The sequence below is a fragment of the Lemur catta genome, chromosome 17 (assembly GCF_020740605.2).
Source record: "Lemur catta isolate mLemCat1 chromosome 17, mLemCat1.pri, whole genome shotgun sequence".
Lineage (NCBI taxonomy): Eukaryota > Metazoa > Chordata > Mammalia > Primates > Lemuridae > Lemur > Lemur catta.
The window spans coordinates 6,855,118-6,873,902 of NC_059144.1; the positions used below are offsets into that span (position 1 = coordinate 6,855,118).

An 18,785-nucleotide genomic window follows, 5' to 3' on the forward strand; every position below is an offset into this window, starting at 1 on the left:
TCAACTGTAAAACACTTTGTGGCAGAAATACTCTCATACACAAGGACGGAAAATCTGTTATTGGGTGTTTGTGGTGGAATTCTGCTGGCCAACCCTGACCATAATCCATCACCCGCTTCTCTGAGAGCAGGCACGAGGGCACCCTAAGCAAGCAGCCAGCTCGACTTTTTCTACTATTTGAAAACACAGGAGATGGGAAGAGGCCTGGGATGTGGTTGTGTTAAAACAGCTTCCCGGCTGTCCTCCCGGCCGTCTCCCGGCTGTCTTCCGGCTGTGGCTGCTGAGCCTCCCGTGCAGGTGCCGGCCACCCATACCTCCAGTTTCCTGAGCCGCTCCTGCTCCTCGTGCGCCAGCTCCTCCTCTGTTTTCATCCTGTTAGAGGGCTGTGCTTTCATTTCAAAGCCAAGCTCACGAACCATCATGTCATATGCATCGGGCTAAAGTGAAAAGAGGACATTTTCCACTTTTATAACGGCCAGACACTGTTATAGAAGAAGCTAAACCACACCTGCGTCTTTTCTTCTCGAGAGAAATGACTAAGAAATCAGTGGATACTTTGGTCACACAGAACTTTTTACTCCTAGAAAATTCTCCTCAGAACATATCTGCTTTAACAAAAATAAACATTGCTTACCTAGGCACCAAACCCTAAACATGGGAAGTTAGGTACAGCAACAGCAATAGTAAGGGTGACTCACAAAGACGTCCAGATGGCCACAAGACAATGTAATCTGGTGAAGTCCTAGATTCTTTCCTAGAATCCAGCTACTTAAGCAAATGCAGGACTTCCCAACAACTTAGATTAAAAAGAATGCAGTAGGAAAAAACTAGAGTTGAGAGGGAAATATAAGTAAATGTATATTAAATGTATATACATCAATATACAAATATGTTACAAGGAAGTTCAAACACCCATGGTCTCCATCCCAAAGTACTACCTATACCGAGAAATACCACGTTAACTTAAATCACCTGGGGCAGAAACTGAAGTAACTTTGAGCCTACTTCCACCCTGACATAATACCTCATCAGGCAATTACACAGAAATGCCCAAGAGAAACCTTGTCCTAACAGGAAGTAGGCCAGAAGAGATGTTCCGGCCTTAGCCTTTTCTCCACAGCAAAGTCAAGTTTGTTTCGAATGCCCGCCTCCCACCTTGGGTTTCTCCTTTTTATCTCTGTTCTCCGACTTGGGAGTTTTGTGGGACAGGAGAGTCTGGATTTCTTTCCAGTCTTGGTCCAGCTTCTCTGTGAGCTCAAGGGCATCTTCTCGCTGAGCTTGTCTCTCCCTCTGGAGAAAACACAATAGACACACCACACACCATTACGACCGGTGTCAGTGCCAAGGACACACACAATGACCACTTGGCCAACACCACGTTTCAACCGAAAAAAGAGACCAGGAGAAATGAGTATCTTAAAGGCAAAGCTACACAATTTCATCAGACAGAATAACTTCTTGCTATAAACTGTTAGATACTCTGAGCAGTTCATTACAAGTCAGTAAGAAACAGTGATGTTTTGTAAACCCTGATACACATCAAATACTAAAACCAGCCAGAATAAGAAAAAACACATCAGAGGTATATTCTTGATGAGATTTAAAATATTCCTATCCAAAATGAATACTTTTATTAAACTCAAATATTAAATACAGGGGCCGGGTGCAGTGGCTCACACCTGTATCCTAGCACTCTGGAAAGCCAAGGCAGAAGGATCACTTGAGCTCAGGAGTTCGAGACCAGCTTGAGCAAGAGTGAGAACCTGCCTCTACTAAAAACAAAAAAACTAGCCAGGCGCAGTGGTGTGTGCCTGTACCCCCAGCTACTCGGGAGGCTGAGGCACAAGGATTTCTTGAGCCCAGGAGTTTGAGGTTGCTGTGAGCTATGATGACACCACTGCACTCTACCCAGTGCGACAGAGCAAGACTAGGTCTCAAAAAATAAAATAAATAAATACAAGCTCAAAAAGCTCAAGTGTATTTTGGTGAGCGTGTCTTATGGTGGAGCTATCCCACATGAAGAATACTAACTAACCCACCTTCTCCTGTTTTGACTTCGCAATGAGCTCTTCGATCAGTTCCTTCCGTGACTTTGGTTGTTCCCCCTCGTTACCTTCCGGTTGAAAGGTCTTCGGATGTAGGAGCCGGCTGCCTCCTCCAAAGTGCGTAGCAGTTAGCTCAGCTGGAGACAAAAAGCAGAAAACACCACAGTGACGTCCAGGCCCTGTCTGGGAAGCACTTTTTGTAGTACTCTGCCAACATTTCCCTAAGAGCAGTCTTGAGAATTCCACATCCAAGAATAAAGTTCTCACACACAGCTGGCCTGAGACCATAGGCACACTGACTGGCACTTAATAAATACCCAAGAGGAGCCACTCCAAGAAAACCAAGACCCATTAAATTACCAAGTGGCCATAATCCAAGTGACTGGAAACACCAAGCACCTATTTTCTAATTGTGTTCGTTCTTGAGAAAGATTGGCAAACCCAGGAGAAAAGCTGGCCCCAGAGTCTTGCAAAGGAGCAGGGTCCAGATTAGTGACGTGGTTCCACCTGATCCTCCCACCTCCACAGGCAGGACACAGGGACCTAGCACCCTGAGCTGACGGCAGGAGCAGGAATCACCAAGAGTCACTGACCTTCATCCTGCCCTATTTGCCAGAGCAGGAGAGAAATAAACATTGTGGGAATCATCAAATTTAGAGCGGAAAGAAACCTTAAAAAATCCAAATTCTCATATGAAAAACCAGCGGCTGGGATGTGAAGTGATTTACCCGAAGTCTCACACCAGAACAGAAACGAAACTGCTCAGGCCCCCGACCAGTAGAGCCTGGCCCAGCAGGCTAGTCCGTCCCTGTCCCTGCCTGCTCCTGTCGTGCTCCCTTGCCAACGCTGCTGTCCGCCTAACTCAAAACACCACCTGCTCCCTGTCCATACCTGAGCAGGGAGACAAGTGGTGGACAGAACACACATTATCTTCAAAACTGCAAACTTCAGGTGGGCTCCAGTCACCACCGGCCAGTCCTGGCCCATGTTCCAGTCTACACTCTCGTGCATCCCAGGCTGTCCACCTCCTGCCCCTTCATACCCCCTGCAGGTCCTGCCTCCCCCTCACTCAGCGCTGCCTAGGCCACAGAGAAAATGGACGCCCTCAGAAGAGAAACTGCTGAACCACAGAGTGCTCTGGGCCCTCCCCCAGCTGCTCTGCCCCATCCAGGGCCAACTCTGTCTCACATACTCGATCCCACCCCTGGGCAAGCAAATCTACCCTCGTTCCCTGCATCAAGTTTTCTCGTTCTCTTGGACTATTCTTTCATTCCCCACTCGCATTTCTCGGGCCCCCTTACAAAGAGCCCCCCAGGGTTGCCTCTATTCCACCTGCGACCCCTCCCCTCCCTTCTCCTCCTTCCTCTGAAATGGAGCCTTGCTTGACTTACAGTTCAGTTCTTGGTCCTCCTCTCCACATCAGCAGTGCGTGACACATTCGTCACTCCCTCCTAGAAAAAGTTTCTCCACTTGCTTCCGGCCAGCACCCCCCAGGGCCTAACTGGCAGCTCCTGGCTCAGTCTCCTCTCCTCCAACTCCGAGGGCTGCAGCTCCCACCACCTCTTTGCTAGCTGCTCTATTCCCTTAGCTGCCTCATTTAGTCTCTGTGCTGACAACTTCCAATTCCTGTTTCTGGCCTGCGTTCCTCCCTCAACTCCAGGCTCCAAGTGTTCTTCTGATAACGCCCCTTGGATGTCTAACAGGCATTTCCAAGCCCCCAAACCTGTTTCTCCCAGTCTTCTCCAGCCCCACGAATGGCAATTCCATCTTTCCAGTCACTTAGGCCAAAACCCCCGGAGTCATCCTTGGTTCTTATACCCAATCCCACACCTATATCCAATTCATTAGGAGGTTCAGTTGGCCTTGTCCCATCAGACTATGTAATTCCACGGTTCAAATGCCTCCAATGACTCCTTTTCTCAAGTAAAAGACAAAATCTCTCCTGTGGCCCAGAAGGCCCTGGTCTTCCGCTTACTAACCCTCCCCTTCCCCCATCCCCTACCTTCCACTACCCCAATCTCAAGCCCTTTGAACATGCTGTTCCCTCTACAGGACACTCTTCGCCACATGGTCCTCAGGGTTCTGCAAACACCATCGCTCAGTGAAGCTGAGGCCACGCAATGGCATGCCCCTCCTGGCTTTATTTTTACTCCACAGCACTTTCGCCTTCAACTGGACAGCATTCATGTTGTAGCATTGTGTTTGCCATCTCAGTCTCCCCAATAAAACATGAGCTGCAGGAAGGCAAAGCTTTTTGTGTTTCGTTCACTGCCATTTCCCCAGAACTGAGAATGGTGCCTAACACATAAACCAGTATTTTATGGCTGGCGAGATGGATGAATGAATGATTCCTGTGCTTCCTGGATAATTTAGCGTCTCAGAAAACATTACTCATTTAGTGTTCTAGTAAGTCAAAGTTGTTCACAATTATTATTGAAAAGGAAAATTTACAAAGCACCAACTAATAAGGTTGTATTAATTATGTAAAAAATTCAGAAGCGGATTCTTAAAAAACGTTCTCCATTAAGTGTTTTTCTAAACATCTGTATTCCAAGTGTGAACAGCACACAGCAGCTGCAGTTTGGGAGTCAGGCCAACTGAGACTGGAAGCCCAGCTCTACTTGGCTGTGAGGCCCGAGCAAGTCACCAACTTGTCCTCAGCCTCAGCTTCTACAGTGGTAAAGTAGGGTAACATCTACCTCACAGGGCTATTTTAGGGATTAAACTCTCCTAGTAAGAGAACATAACATGTTATGTAGTTGAACAAAATGGATTTTGTTTCCTCGTGACTCATTTTTAAAAATTACAGGAAATATATATATTTTCAAATGTAAAAGGCTTTTCTTTTATAAATTACCTGAGTTTTGGTGAGCTCATAATGAAAATCAAAGGATAGGAAATCTCAAATAAATCGCTGAACTCCCAGGATTCTGTTATTGGAAGAAACAGAGCCCTACTTCCCTCTAGTCATGTGGCATAATGGCCCTCCTGGCGGCGAGGATGCTGCTCTTCTCACCAAACACGAACCAAGGCAGTCACCTTCCGTCACAGTGAATTATGATCCCCAAGTGAATGCATTTTACAGTTAAGGGTATACAAAACTCCTGAACAATGAAAAGTGCAAGGAGAAAGGCACAGAGGATGAAACTACTGGCCATTCCCTTTACAACCATGAATTTCTGGCGGAGTTGCAGAGCTACTCCTGGTGCTGTTACGTGGAACAATGGGTTCTGCACCACAGGCTGCCTTAACTCCTAAACCTTCTGCCCCTGGATTATCCAAATATCCAAAGGTAAGTGCAGGCTTTAATTCCTTAGCTTTCCACACACTAAAAAGACAAAAGGTTGAGGATCAGTTTTAGTTTTGTGTAGCTTTGTTTTGAAAAATGGGACCTACTCTAACTTATAAGGAATGCAAACTAATTAATGACATGACAGCAACGTTATAAACAGGGCCCAACACGGTCAGACTTGAACTGAGTCCTAAACTCAGTTCAGTTGTATATTAATGCTATTTAAAGCTAAAACTTAATGTTTCATGTTATTATTTACTGATAAGAAGCTCAATATTATCTCCCTCACAAAACTGCCATAACTGGTTCCTCAGTAAATAAGGACTAAAAGAACTACAAAAACACCACTGGTATGGTTATTAGGTCACAATCTATAAAGCAGCAGGCAGCAAAGCAGTGCAGTTTAGTGCAGAAGACCCTTCTTAGGCGTCAGTTAGGTGGGTTTTATCTGATTCCTGGGTTGGGCAAATCACCTTACCTTTCTCTCAGCTCATCAGTAATACAAGCTATTGTGAGGTTCAAGTAAGATAATGGGTATTAATGTGCTTTCTCATCCTATAAAAGCACCTAAAAGTTCTGAAATTAAAAAAAAAAAAAAAAGCCAAAGACAGTCACATGATGAATTGAGAAGTTAATGATCAGTGAACTTTCTTGCAACAACTTTTTCTAGGGGAGAAAGTCACACAGTAAGCAGACTGTCACCGGCTCTAAGACCCCACCCGGGCCTCACCAGAAAGTGTTCCTCGTTCCTCAACATCGCTGTCGCTGTCCACAATGTCATTATGTTTCTCAATGTCTGCCAAAGACTGGCCATAATGAGTCAATTCTTCATCTTCATTTAGGTTGTAGATGCTTTTTTTCTCATGATGTCGCTGACAGAAGAGAAAAAAAATCAGTTCCTAAATTACCACATTCATTTCATAGCAGGAAACAATTATTTTTCCATTATATGTGAATATGACAATGCAGCCTAAGCAGCCTTAGGAGTATTCTAAGTCGTCTGAGCAATGAGTCAGACATAAACAGAGCTCACAGAAGGGAGTTCTTAAATATGTCAACAGGCCAGGTAAGCCACTGGTAAATCATGCGGTCTTACCCCCCAGCCATGTTCCAGTCCACCCGCTCTCCACTCAACTCCAGTACACACTGCCGCCATTTACTGTGGTTAAGATATTTATCCATTCAACTAACATTTGCAGAAGGCTGCTTCTCCTTTAGCTTAGCCAGAAAAGGTATACGATTCAAGGGCTATCCCCTGTACCTAGTGGGTGAGTGCCCATGGACGCATAAATGAACAAAGGGGAGAAACAGATTTCACCTTGGGCTTGACTTTTGTGTAAAATGTATAGCAAACACCCTGCTCCAATTTTTTTTTCCATACCTGTTGCTCCAGAGCAAACCTCTTCATCATCTTTTCCTCTGCACTTATGTTGCTATTGTACTCCCCAAAGCGTTTATCTCTAAATACATTGGATTTATCTCTTTCTTTGTACTCCTTTAGTAACGTCTGTGTACGCTGAAAAACAGATCATAAAACAACCTCACAAAAAAATTCTTGTGATTTCCTCCAAAAGGGACATTTTTTTAGGGGTGGGGGGAGACAGGGTCTTACTCTACCACCTGGGCTGGAGTGCAGTGGCATGATCATACTTTACAGCAAACTCAAATTCCTGGGGTCAAGCGATCCTCCTGCCTCAGCCTCCTGAGTAGCTGGGACTGTAGTCGCATGCCATGATGCCTGGCTAATTTTTCTATTTTTTGTAGAGATGGGGTCTCACTCTCACTCAGGCTGGTCTCGAACTGCTGAGCTCTAGTGATCCTCCCACCTCAGCCTCCCAGGGTACTAGGATTACAGGTGTGAGCCACTGTGCCCAGCCAGAATGGTGCATGTTTTAAAGTTCAGAGCTATGCACTGCGATGTCAAAGTTCATACAGAATCTGCTTTCATTCATGGTAAACCTTTCCTACTAGGAACAGAATTTTGAGAAGAGAAAACCAACTCATTCTCAATGATAATGGGGTAACCACTTTATTTTCCCCTTTAGAATTTGTCTGTCAGTGCTGAAAAGGAGAGCAAAAGCACATTAGTCAAGCTAAAGACACAAACTGTTCTTCCAGCTGCCTTATGGTTTAAGCAAGTGTGTACTTTAGACTGGATTCATTTGGAAAAGTGGAGTAGGTTTAGATCCCTTCTATCATGGAAGAGGGTGGTTATTTCCCATCAAAGGTACTTCTAGGAAATGCACAGTTGTGCCTTCTTGTGTGATGTACAAGACCATAAACAAGTTGATCATGTGGGGTCACAGTCTCTCTAGACATTATGCTTCAGAACATCAAAAGCAGCAATATCTTAAATAGGGAATTCAACAACTAATAGTAATAATTTGATATTTTCCCAGTAGCAATAACAAACAAGTTCAATATTATCCAAAGTTAGCTGCCCTTGAGGTTGAATTCCCTAAAATAGCGAGAGGATGGAGGAAGGTGGGGAATGAGTGTGGCCTCGGTGACTTGAGTTGGCTATATCAGGAACTTTTCCCCATTGCAGAAATCCTTATATTTGCTAAGGGACTGCCTGCCATTTCACCAGAGTTTATGCGGCAACCAGAGACAAAAGGAAATGGTACCAATCATGACACAATTGGATCACTTGGAATGATCTAATTCCATAGTTTTACCCACCACAAAGTAGACACCTTGGCAGATATTTGAAACCTCTGATATAACCTCAGAATTGAATGTCTCTTGCATTCTTCAGGATTCCTCAAACTTGTGAAAAGCCACTTTGATAGAACACACACATGTGGTGGGAAGGAGAGAGTGATGACTCGCTCATCACCATTCTGGTTCAAGTTGTTTCAGGAGAAGGCAGGCCAGATTTTGCTGCAGCCATGTCACTCTGCCAGGGTCAGAGATGAACTAGAGGTTAAGGAACCCACATTTAAGGTCAAAAACAAGAGCTAGAAGAGGAGAGGAAAGGAGAGTGGGAGTGGAAGGGGTTAAGCAGCAGCCAGGCAGGAGCAGAAGACACTAAGTGAAGGACAAAGCAAGCACTGGCTGCTGCCTGTTGATTAGATTTAGAGCACATTCCATTTGGGGAGGTCACCAAAGCATTAACAATGTGGAAGAGGAGAGTGATAGGAAGAGAATAGCTTTCTTATTTCACTGCAAAATATGAATACGGTATTTCAATTAAAATGCATCAAAAACCCCTCTGCTGCCTAAAGAGTAGGAAGCCATCAATTATTTCAATAAATACTTCCAAGGCAATTTCCATCAGTTTTTCAATTACGTTTCATGAACCAGTTTCTCTGCAAACGACCTGGGTTATTAAACCCTTGTAACTTCTACTGTGGTATTTAGTTCAGGTGCTAAACAAAATTTCTTAAAAACACCCTGGGTACAACTTCCTGATGCTTTTTGGACCAGAGCCCAAAGTGGACCAGAGGGTTCCACTGCTGCCACTCTGTTCTTACCACTTCTTTTGTTATGAGCAGTACAGCTCAGTAAGGGGTGGGGAAGGAATAAGGAAGAACAAGGTTGTGTTGGGTGCCAGCAATAAAGGTTTCATTTGCCACACACAGTACTGTATCAGGCTAAGCTCTCTGAAATCTACGCAGTTCCTCATTTGCAGAATAAAAATTAAAGCGATAACTCATAATCACAAGGTCTGACTGGCAATTAAATGGGAGAACACACATGAACATGAACATGAGCACGGACGCGCGCGCGCGCGCGCACGCACGCACACGCACGCACACACACACACACACACACACACCCACACACCCAACACCAGGACAGTGGACAGACTCTAGTCCAGACCTACAGTGACCACAAGATCTGGAATCTATTCATTGTTCACAGATTAGAGATGACCTCAACAACATCACGTGTTGGCCTACACTGCTAGATGAACACCCCGTATAAACAAGGCTGCTTAGACGCTACATGGGGAAGACTTCCTCAGCCTGTCCCTGCAAAGAAAGGGAGCTGCTAATGATAGTGACAGACACTTCCACCAGGAAGGAGGTGGGTGGGGGCAGGCATCAGCCATCTCTGTGCCTGTAAAAACATTAGTTCTCATTATCTGGGATTTGATTCTATGGGTAAATTTTAGTGAAGAACATCGCTTAGGCAAGCAGTCCCCAACCTTTTTGGCACCAGGGACTGATTTCATAGAAGACAATTGTTCCAAGGATTGAGGAGGGTGGAGCTCTGCAGCCCAGGTCCTAATAGGCCAGGGACTGGTTGCTTGGGGACTGCAGCCTTAGGTCGTAAGTAAATACGTAAATTCAGTATGATTTCACAGTACCTATTATAGCTTAGGAAACCAAAGAAATACGATAATGCAGGATAACCTAGGAACTAACTGTGTTTACAACTACTAAGTAAGTCTAAGACTCATATAGGTAAACTCACTTTCAAATGAGTATTTCTTTTTTTTTTTTTTTTTGAGACAGAGTCTCGCTTTGTTGCCCAGGCTAGAGTGCCGTGGCGTTGGCATAGCTCACAGCAACCTCCTGGGCTTAAACGATCCTACTGCCTCAGCCTCCCGAGTAGCTGGGACTACAGGCACGCGCAGTTGGCCAGATAATTTCTTTCTATTTTTAGTAGAGACGGGGTCTCGCTCTTGCTCAGGCTGGTCTCGAAATCCTGAGCTCAAGCAATCCGCCCGCCTCGGCCTTCCAGAGTGCTAGGATTACAGGCGTGAGCCACCGCGCCCGGCCCAAATGAGTATTTCTTAACCATTCTCCTTCCTAACAGTCAGGTTAAGACTTTTGATGAAATAAACTGAAATAACAAACCACCTGGTATTATCAGGTCTGAGTTTTAGGACAGAAAACAAAGTTGTGTGTGGGAAACAGGTTAGAGCAGCTTCCCTAGGTCCACTGACCCTCCCAGGCAGGCGAATGAACTTCTGAGGGACATCTCAACAACTCTGCATGTTTTCGTCATAATATCCTTTTCTTTCCTTTTTAATTTAACCGTTTGTAATTCTTACTGATTCTTCCTGTTGATTTCCAAGGTAGGCTCTTTTACATTTTAACAAACACAAAGTGACACAAAGTTTAATGGAAACTCTCCTTAGCCATTCTGGTTAGGATCAGCCTCAGGGCCAGCAACCAAGACTTATTTACCTTTAAATAATATGAATAAGTATGCCAGATTTATGCATACTAAATAAAGTATTTAACCTAGGCTCACAGACATTTGGGGATACTCAGAATGCAATTCTGTCTGTAATGGATTTTGAGTTGCCCCACACCAATGGGGACACTCCCAAAGCAATGTGCTCCTGTGATCTCGCATACAGTGATGTGTATACCACCTGGTCTTTCCTGCCAGTAAGCTGATAAAATACCAAAAGGCAGAGGTGGCACTGAAAGGTACACATTCTGGAGTTCCAGACCAGAAGAAAGCAATCTCAGTTCCACTCTCTTCTCCCAGAAGAAGTAAGTAGGGGGAAAAAGGCCTCTCCTAATGAACTCTTCTTGTTCTTCACACACGGTAGAGGGAAAAGCCCAGGTTTTTGAGACACAGTGACAGCCAGACAACTACTCTTCCCTCATTAGGCAAACACCAGTGGGCTATGAAGGGTAATAAGTAGAATGAAATATTTTGAGATAAAGACCACATTCACATAACTTTCATTACACTATATTGTTCTAATTATTCTATTTTATTATTAGATATTGTTGGTAATCTTACTGTGCCTAATTTACAAACTTTATCATAGGTATGTACATATAGGAAAAAACAGTATATATGCAGCTCAGTACCATCTGTGGTTTCCGGCATCCACTGGGGGTCTTGGAACATATCCCCCATGGATAAGGGGGGACTACTGTGTATGCTTTATAAATGTGATATACTGCTAAACCTGTAATTTTTTTTATAATTAGGCAAAAATAATAAATATTGCTTTTAAACATCTGCCAGGCCAGGCAAGCCCTGCCCGTGTGTAAGAGGCAGGACTCACATGTGCACACCTCGGACCATCAGGTGACCTTCAATGGGGCAGAAGTAAAAAAAAAAAAAAAAAAATATATTAGGTTATTAAGTATGAAATGTCCAATTTCCTTAAGTACTAAATTTGACAGTTGATATCTGACATTTCACCATGACATTTTTATTTTATTTTTATTGTGAAGGCACATCCTCAGTCTTTCAGATGCACATTTTGGCTTCTGATTATCTTTCAGATTTTTTTTAAAGCAATTTTTGTGAAACCCTGGATAAGTAAAAAATTTGTGTTATCTTCAAATATAGTTCTGTCACGTAACCAATGCGCAGACAGCCCACAATATCAACGAAGTGTTTGGGAAGGATGTGGCTAATGAATGCACAGTATGTGGATGGTTTGAGAAGTTCTGTTCTGGTGATTTTAGTCTTGAAAATGAGCCATGTGGGTGACCTGAGACCAAGGTGGATAATGATAAGCTGAAAGCTGTACTGGAGCAAATCCATCTCAACATACCCGTGAATTAGCAACAAGATTTGATGTTACTATTCCAACAATATTGGACCATTTGAACCAAATGGACAAGGTAAAGAAGCAGGATAGATGGGTATCACATGAATTAAATGAGTGTCAGAAGAGAAATCATCTCGAAGCTCGCCTTTCTTTGCTGTCATGACATAAAGGCAAACCATTTCTACAGTATATTGTTATGTGTGATGAAAATGGATTATTTTTGACAACTGAAAGTGTTTGGTACAATGGCTGAATAAAGATGAAGCGCTGAATGAAACACAGTCCAAAACCAAGTATTTATTCAAAAAAACTAATGGTGTCTGTTTGGTGTCAGGTGCTGGCATTATCCACTACAGCTTCAGGAAACTTGGTCAATCGATTGTAGCAGATGTCTGCTGCAACCAATTGGTCGAAATGATGAGGAAGCTTGTGATTAAGCAGCCGAGACTGGCCAATAGAGACAGGCCAATCCTCTAGCAAGACAATGCTCAACCACGTGTTGTACAAACGCTGCTCAAATTACAGAGGCTGGACTTGGAAACTCTCTGTCATCCACCATATTCGTCAGTCCTTGCACCAACTGACTACCACTTCTTCCAGGCTTTGGACCACTTCTTCCAAGGAAAAATATTCCACTCTCAACAAGCTGTGGAACACACTTATTGTGATTTCTTCACCACTCGCTCTCCAGGCTTCTTTACTGCTGGCATAAACAAGTTACCGTTAAGATGGCAAAACTATGTTGATAGTTCAGGCGCATACTTTGATTAATTATACTGCTTCTTGCTTGAGATATAATAAACTACACTTTTGATTCCAAATCGGGCATTTCATATTTAACGACCTGATAGTTGACAAGAAATGGTATAAACATTTTCAGGCTATATTTAACTCAAGAGGAAGGAGTCAGGACAGACAGCAAAACATAAAGGAGGCCCATATTTATGGCAGATCCTGCTTACACAGCTCTACAAACAAGTCACACACCCACTGTCCAGAGGCTCAAGTCTACAACACAGAGGCACCACAGCTGGCAGAAGAGAATCCTTGCCCGCTGAACATACATCTCCAAAGGCCTTAGACCAGCACCTGAGGGGCACAAAGAAATTACCTAGGACAGAAACAGGGTGTCTCACTCAACAGGACACTTCACCAACCATAGGAGCTCTGGAGGACACCTCACATAGGCCTAGCAGGTGACCTCGAGAGTGTGGACACAGAATCCTACCAGCTCCACAACCTTCTGGCCAGGACTTTGGAAGGTGCTTAACCCCTGTCCCCCAGGGGCCACATCTGTAAAAGGGAGAGAACACAGCACTGACCTCGGTCAGCTGTTAAAAGGATTACAAGTTAACAGGAGAAGATGGCTTGGGACAGAGCCGGGCACAGGGTAATTGCCTAAGCATGTAAATGTCAAGCACTAAGTCTGGCTTTACTAACAGCTCAGTCCCACCACCTCCGACCTGAAGAAAGTGAGATAACTGCTTCTTGCCTCAGTTTCTTCAGGTATAAAATGGGAAAATAACAGCACTTCCCCTTCATAAGGCTGACTGTGAAGATTAAATGTGGATTTTGTGGCACAGTGCCCGACCCACTGTAAGGAATCAATATATTAATTACTGGTATGCTATAAAGTGATGTACTGGGACTGGCACCTGACAGTCTTGACACAAAGCTGCCCTCTTACTGCTATCTGAGTGCCCAAAGTGCTCTGACTGACCAATGGAGAGAAGACAATTGGGACAGCACATTTACTGCCAAGGGAGCACATATGAAAAGTTCCAGGCTTACTGCGCCAGCTCCCTGTACCACTACACGCACACCAAGCTTTGATTCAAATGGACTTTCTGCTGCCCCTCACACAGTTCTGAGTTCCACGCTCCTCAGTACGCTGGGACAATGTGCCTTCATGTGTGTTTCCCCTCAGCCCATGAACAGCTCACTCACCCTGCAGAACTCAAACATGATTTCGTCTATGAAGAATTTTCTATTACACTATCTCCTGTCTGTGATATCTTAAGGCACTCAGGTTCTACTTTTGATGTGCGTTTCTACCATGAGCCAAGCACCAGGCATTCAAAGAGCAGCAGCAATGTCCCTCTCAGGCCTTCAGCACAAAGCAGGGAGGTGGACATGCCAGATCCTAGAGCTTTAGCAACCTATTCTATCTCAGCTATGAAGCCTGGGAAAGTAACAGAAGTGGTGACCTGGCTGGCCTGTTATAGACTTTGGGAGGTAAGGCAGGCCTTTTTGGACAAAGAAAGAGTATGCAAGAGGTGAAGCAAGGACAACAGCCAGGTTGTGAAGGAGTCTGAGAATAACAAGCCAAGAAGTTTAAGTTTAATAGCTAGTATTGCTCACGCCTGTAATCCAAGCACTCTGAGAGGCTGAGGTGAGAGGATCCCTTGAGCTCAGGAGTTTGAGACCAGCCTGAGCAGAAGCAAGATCTGGTCTCTACAAAAAGTACAAAATTAGCCAGGTGTGGTGGCACGTGCCTGTAGTCCAGCTACTAGGGAGGCTGAGGCAGGAGGACTGCTTGAACCCAGGAGTTTGAGGTTGCAGCAAGCTATGATGACACCACTGCACCTATCTGGAGTGACAGAGAGAAACTCTGTCAAACACACAAACAAACAAAAGAATAGCTAGTATTTAGAGAACACTTCATATGTGCTAAATATGCATTCATTCATTCTTATAAACCACCGTGAAGGGTATGATGTATATTATTTCTACTTCAGAAATGAGAAAACGTTCTGAAATTAAAGTATGCAAATAAAGAAGGTGCAGTTTTATATAAAAAAGAAGAAAAGAGAGAAAACAATCCAAGTGCCCATCAATACATGAGTAGATTAATAAAATGTGGTATATGTACACCACAGAGTTCTACTTAGCCACAAAAAACAACAGTGATCTAGTACCTCTTGTGTTATTGTGGATAGAGCCTGAGCCCAGTCTACTAAGTGAAGTATCACAAGAATGGACAAACAAGCACCATATGTACTCACCATCAAATTGGCATTAACTGACTTAACTGACCAACACTTATGTGCACATATAGTAGTAACATTCATTGGGTGTCAGGCAGGTGGGAGCAGGGGAGGAGGAAATGGGTATATTCACACCTAATGGGTGCAGTGCACACCATCTGGGTGATGGACACACTTGAAGCTCTGACTCGGGTGGAACAAAGGCAATATATGTAACCTAAACATTTGTACCCATGTAATATGCTGAAATAAAACAAAAAATTGAAAAAAAAGAAAAGAAAGAAACCAGAAAACTGAAGCATAAATGGTGAAGGCACACGTGTCTGTTCTACAGGCCACACTAACTATCCTATTCCACTATGCCTACCCTTCACCCAGCCCTGCGGTAGGTAATGAAGGACTTTTACTGAAGTCAGTTTTAAGTGTGTCTTGCCTATTACACATGCTGTCATCTCCCTGCAGTAAGGATGATACGTGATTTGATGCAAAGATGTGGACTGCACTGTGTGACATCAGCTCTTGAAGGCAGGGGCCAGGTCTCATTTACCTTTATCTCCCAGCAGCTAGAACAGAGCTTAAATAGAAGCACGCAGTGTAGCACAAAGGCTTTGCAGACATTAAAGACCTGAATGCATGCCCCAGCCCTTACCAGTTGTGTGACCTAAGGAAATTCCCTCTCCTTTCTGCGTCTTAATTTTTCACTAACCTACTAATGTATCTTTACCAGTAACAATAAATTCTTTTTTTTAAAAAAAATAAACACGTCTCCTAACTTGCATACAGGATGGCAGTTGCTGAACTGAGTTTGAAATGAAGGTAAATAATACTATGGGACTGGACCATAAGCACAGGAAAGAAGGAAGCAACGAGACCTTCCACAGAATGTACCATTTCAGTTACCTCCCAAGGGATAAGGTGATGTGCCTCAGGGAGATACACTCATTCTCCCAACATCTCAGAAGCATCCTATGTAAGCCCTCATTCATGGTCCTTAGGTCGGCAGTGCTCACAGTCTAAGTGAGAAAGGGTTAGAGCAAGTACAGGACGCCACAGCAACTCAGAAGTGATTAACTCTGCCTGAGACAGCTGGAGGAGTCACCAAAAACCACGTGTGCAGGGTCTCAAGAATGGACAAGAGTTTTCCAAGAGAAAGTCATTCCAGACCGTAGAAAAGTTGAGGTACAAAGTTTAAAAAGTCAGTACTATGTAACTATCACGGTCTCCACTTTACAGACGAGGAAACTGAGGCACAAGGAAGTATGCAGCCGGCCCAAAGCCGCAGCCAGCCAGCGTGGGGTCCCGATCCCAGCAGTCCGCGCTACCCGGAGCAAGTTCAAAGCACAGGGGCGGCGGCCGGGGCGGAGAGGGAGGCCCACGGTGGGCAGGGGACGCGTCCCGCTTACCTTCCTGATGGCGCGCGCGCGGGACACGCCGGGCAGCCCCACGTCGTGGCGCGTCTTCCTGCCTAGGATCTGAAACTTTTGCCTGTTGACTTTCACTTCGAACGGGTTAGGGCAGGCCTTCGCCGGGCCTCGCCGCGCCCCCGACGGCGCCCCCGAGGCCTTCCTCCGCGCCCCGGCCGCCTTCGCCTTCCCCATGGCGCACACGCCGTCGCACCCCTAGGCGTCGGCGCCTCCCAAGCTTCCGAGACGCAGGGGGGTAAGCCTGTACCGCGACCTCAGCGGCGGAAGACTGCCGACTGTAGAGCGCGTCTCCTCGGCAACACGTGCCGAATCGCGGAGAGTCCCCAGCCACGTCTCGCGGTAGCTGCGCAAGCTCCCGGAGATCGCGAGAAGACAGGTCTGGTAATTGCGGTATGGCCAGGCTTCCGCTCAGGAGCAGGCTGAGCGACTACAGCTCCCAGCAGGCTATGCCCCCACCGCCCGTCGCGTCCTCCGGCGCGGAGCCTTCTGGGAACTGTAGTGCCCCGCGAGGCGCCACAGCCACCTCGGGCGTGGCGGCGAGGGGAGAGCTCCGGCGCCCTCTTCTGGAAAGCTGTTAGCGCGGAGCCGGCCTGTGTGCTAGCAGCGGGTGGCGGCGGCGGCGGCGGCGGCGGCGGGGCAGCCTCCAAGGGCCCGATTCCGGGCCCGACGAGCGGGTGGCGCCCGGAGAGCGATGCTGTGAAGCGGTGGCGGCGGCGGCGCTTCTTCTTCCGCCGCCCCCCCCTCGTCGAGTCCCGCGGCAGCCGTGGCGGTGGTGCCGGTGCGTGGAGCTGGAGAACGTCTTGGCCAACACACGGCTGCTGAAAGCGCGCCTCCATGAGCGCGCGGCAGGCGCCGCCGACCCCCGGAACACCGGCCCCCCTGAAGAACCCGGATCCGCTGGGAGTCCCGACACCCACAGAGAACCCCGACCCCACCGGAAGCCCTGACTTGCTCAGGAGAACCTAGATCCCCGCAGAGTGGGGATCCCCGAGTGGTCAGCTTGGGCCGCTCTCTGGCCCGGGCTGCTCAGGCCATCCCACCCACCCCATCCCGCACCTCCCAGCCCGGGTGAAGGTAGCCTGTCCTCTGCTCCTCTTAGTGTGGCCCAGTTTTTTGGTGCGACCTTGGTCACAATGTTGATTCCGCACGGGGCAGGCAGTGTCCCGTTGGTGTTGGGTAACCAACATGCCCGGGGAGGGAGGGCCGAAAAAGGACTCGCCCCTTTATGGTGTTTAAAAGGCTAACAGTACTCCTGTTGGCTGGAAACTACCCCTGGCAAGAACCTTCCAGTGGTGACTTTAGACTGTTATTTTAACATAGCTGCTTGGTTTTGAGCTTTAATCTGAGGCTTATGGTGTGTAAAGTGCGCTTTAGCATGGCGCGGTGACATGGACCAGTTGGTAAGAACTCACCCTTTTATCAATAAGAAAGCATCTTCTGCGGGGAGACCCCGGGAGTCCTCTGTCTCGGACTGCGTGTCTCCTTTTCCTGTCTCTCTAGAAGTTGTCATGCCAGCCTCGGTAGTTCTTCACGTCCCTTGACTCATACCAAGGTGGTTATTCCTCCATTTCGTTGCGTGATGCAGCCCCTGTTTGATCTTTGTGCTCCGGAAAAGGATCAATACCGGCTGAAGGTACCACACCGGCCAGCACTGCATATTTAAAATACAATCTGTGGGAGGCCAAGGCGGGAGGATTGCTCAAGGTCAGGAGTTTGAAACCAGCCTGAGCAAGAGCGAGACCCCGTCTCTACTAAAAATAGAAAGAAATGATCTGGACAGCTAAAAATATATATAGAATTAGCCGGGCATGGTGGCACATGCCTGTAGTCCCAGCTACTCGGGAGGCTGAGGCAGGAGGATCGCTTGAGCCCAGGAGTTTGAGGTTGCTGTGAGCTAGGCTGACACCACAGCACCCACTCTAGCCCGGGCGACAGTGCGAGACTCTGTCTCAAAAAAAAAACAAAAACAAAAACAAAAAAACCAAAGCAAACAAACAAACAAAAAAATACAATCTGGCGTGCACCTGTGGTCCCAGCTACTAAGGAGGCTGAGGTGGGAGGATCCCTTGAGCCCAACAGTTGGAGGTTACATTTAGCTATGTTCGAGCCACTGCACTCTAGCATGGGGACAGAGCGAGAAAAAAAATAGTTGAAAACAGAGAGTTCACCCTTTCAATATTTTTGTGCACTAATTCACATTTTGAGTAGAAGAACTGAGGATGAGTGGGAAGAGTTTGGTTTTCCCTTATGACAGGGCATCCCAGAGCAGTATGAACTCTCTTCACCTCTTTCAGTGGAGCATGTGACTGTGCCTCTTGTTCCTCACTCTAAACTCCAAATTGGTCATGGAAGTGAATTATCATCAGTGGATGTCAGGTTGAGGCTAAACTAGTTTTCACTCTACCTTCATATGTGGGTATAATGTACAAAAAGGGAATATTATACCAGGCAGACTTCCTTACAGCGGGCAGAGATTAGTGCTTGCAGCACATATACTAAAATTGGAACCATACAGAGAAGATTAGTATAATAAAGAAAATGCTGCAGACATTAGATAAT

At 46.1% G+C, this 18,785-nt stretch overlaps 2 protein-coding genes across 4 annotated transcripts in view; one reads left to right on the plus strand and one right to left on the minus strand.

Annotated features, from left to right (window-relative positions):
• The window catches only part of NOP14 (NOP14 nucleolar protein), a 31,670-nt gene extending 15,102 nt beyond the window's left edge, over nt 1–16,568 (minus strand). Inside the window, exons 1-6 of one of the 3 annotated variants that reach the window (XM_045528216.1) lie at nt 16,206–16,556; nt 6,719–6,853; nt 6,068–6,209; nt 2,040–2,182; nt 1,156–1,290; nt 315–437 (exon numbers count right to left, since the gene is read on the minus strand). In XM_045528216.1, the coding sequence (XP_045384172.1) occupies nt 315–437; nt 1,156–1,290; nt 2,040–2,182; nt 6,068–6,209; nt 6,719–6,853; nt 16,206–16,400 (873 nt within the window). In that variant the 5' untranslated portion in view covers nt 16,401–16,556. Of the gene's footprint in view, nt 1–314; nt 438–1,155; nt 1,291–2,039; nt 2,183–6,067; nt 6,210–6,718; nt 6,854–8,019; nt 8,230–16,205 lie in introns of those variants that run through there. The other 2 variants (XM_045528218.1, XM_045528217.1) reach the window with 2 other exon arrangements.
• Nucleotides 16,569–17,805: 1,237 nt separating this feature from the next.
• The window catches only part of GRK4 (G protein-coupled receptor kinase 4), a 45,187-nt gene continuing 44,207 nt past the window's right edge, over nt 17,806–18,785 (plus strand). The window contains 1 exon segment of the mRNA XM_045528411.1: nt 17,806–17,859. Within this exon segment, the coding sequence (XP_045384367.1) occupies nt 17,806–17,859 (54 nt within the window).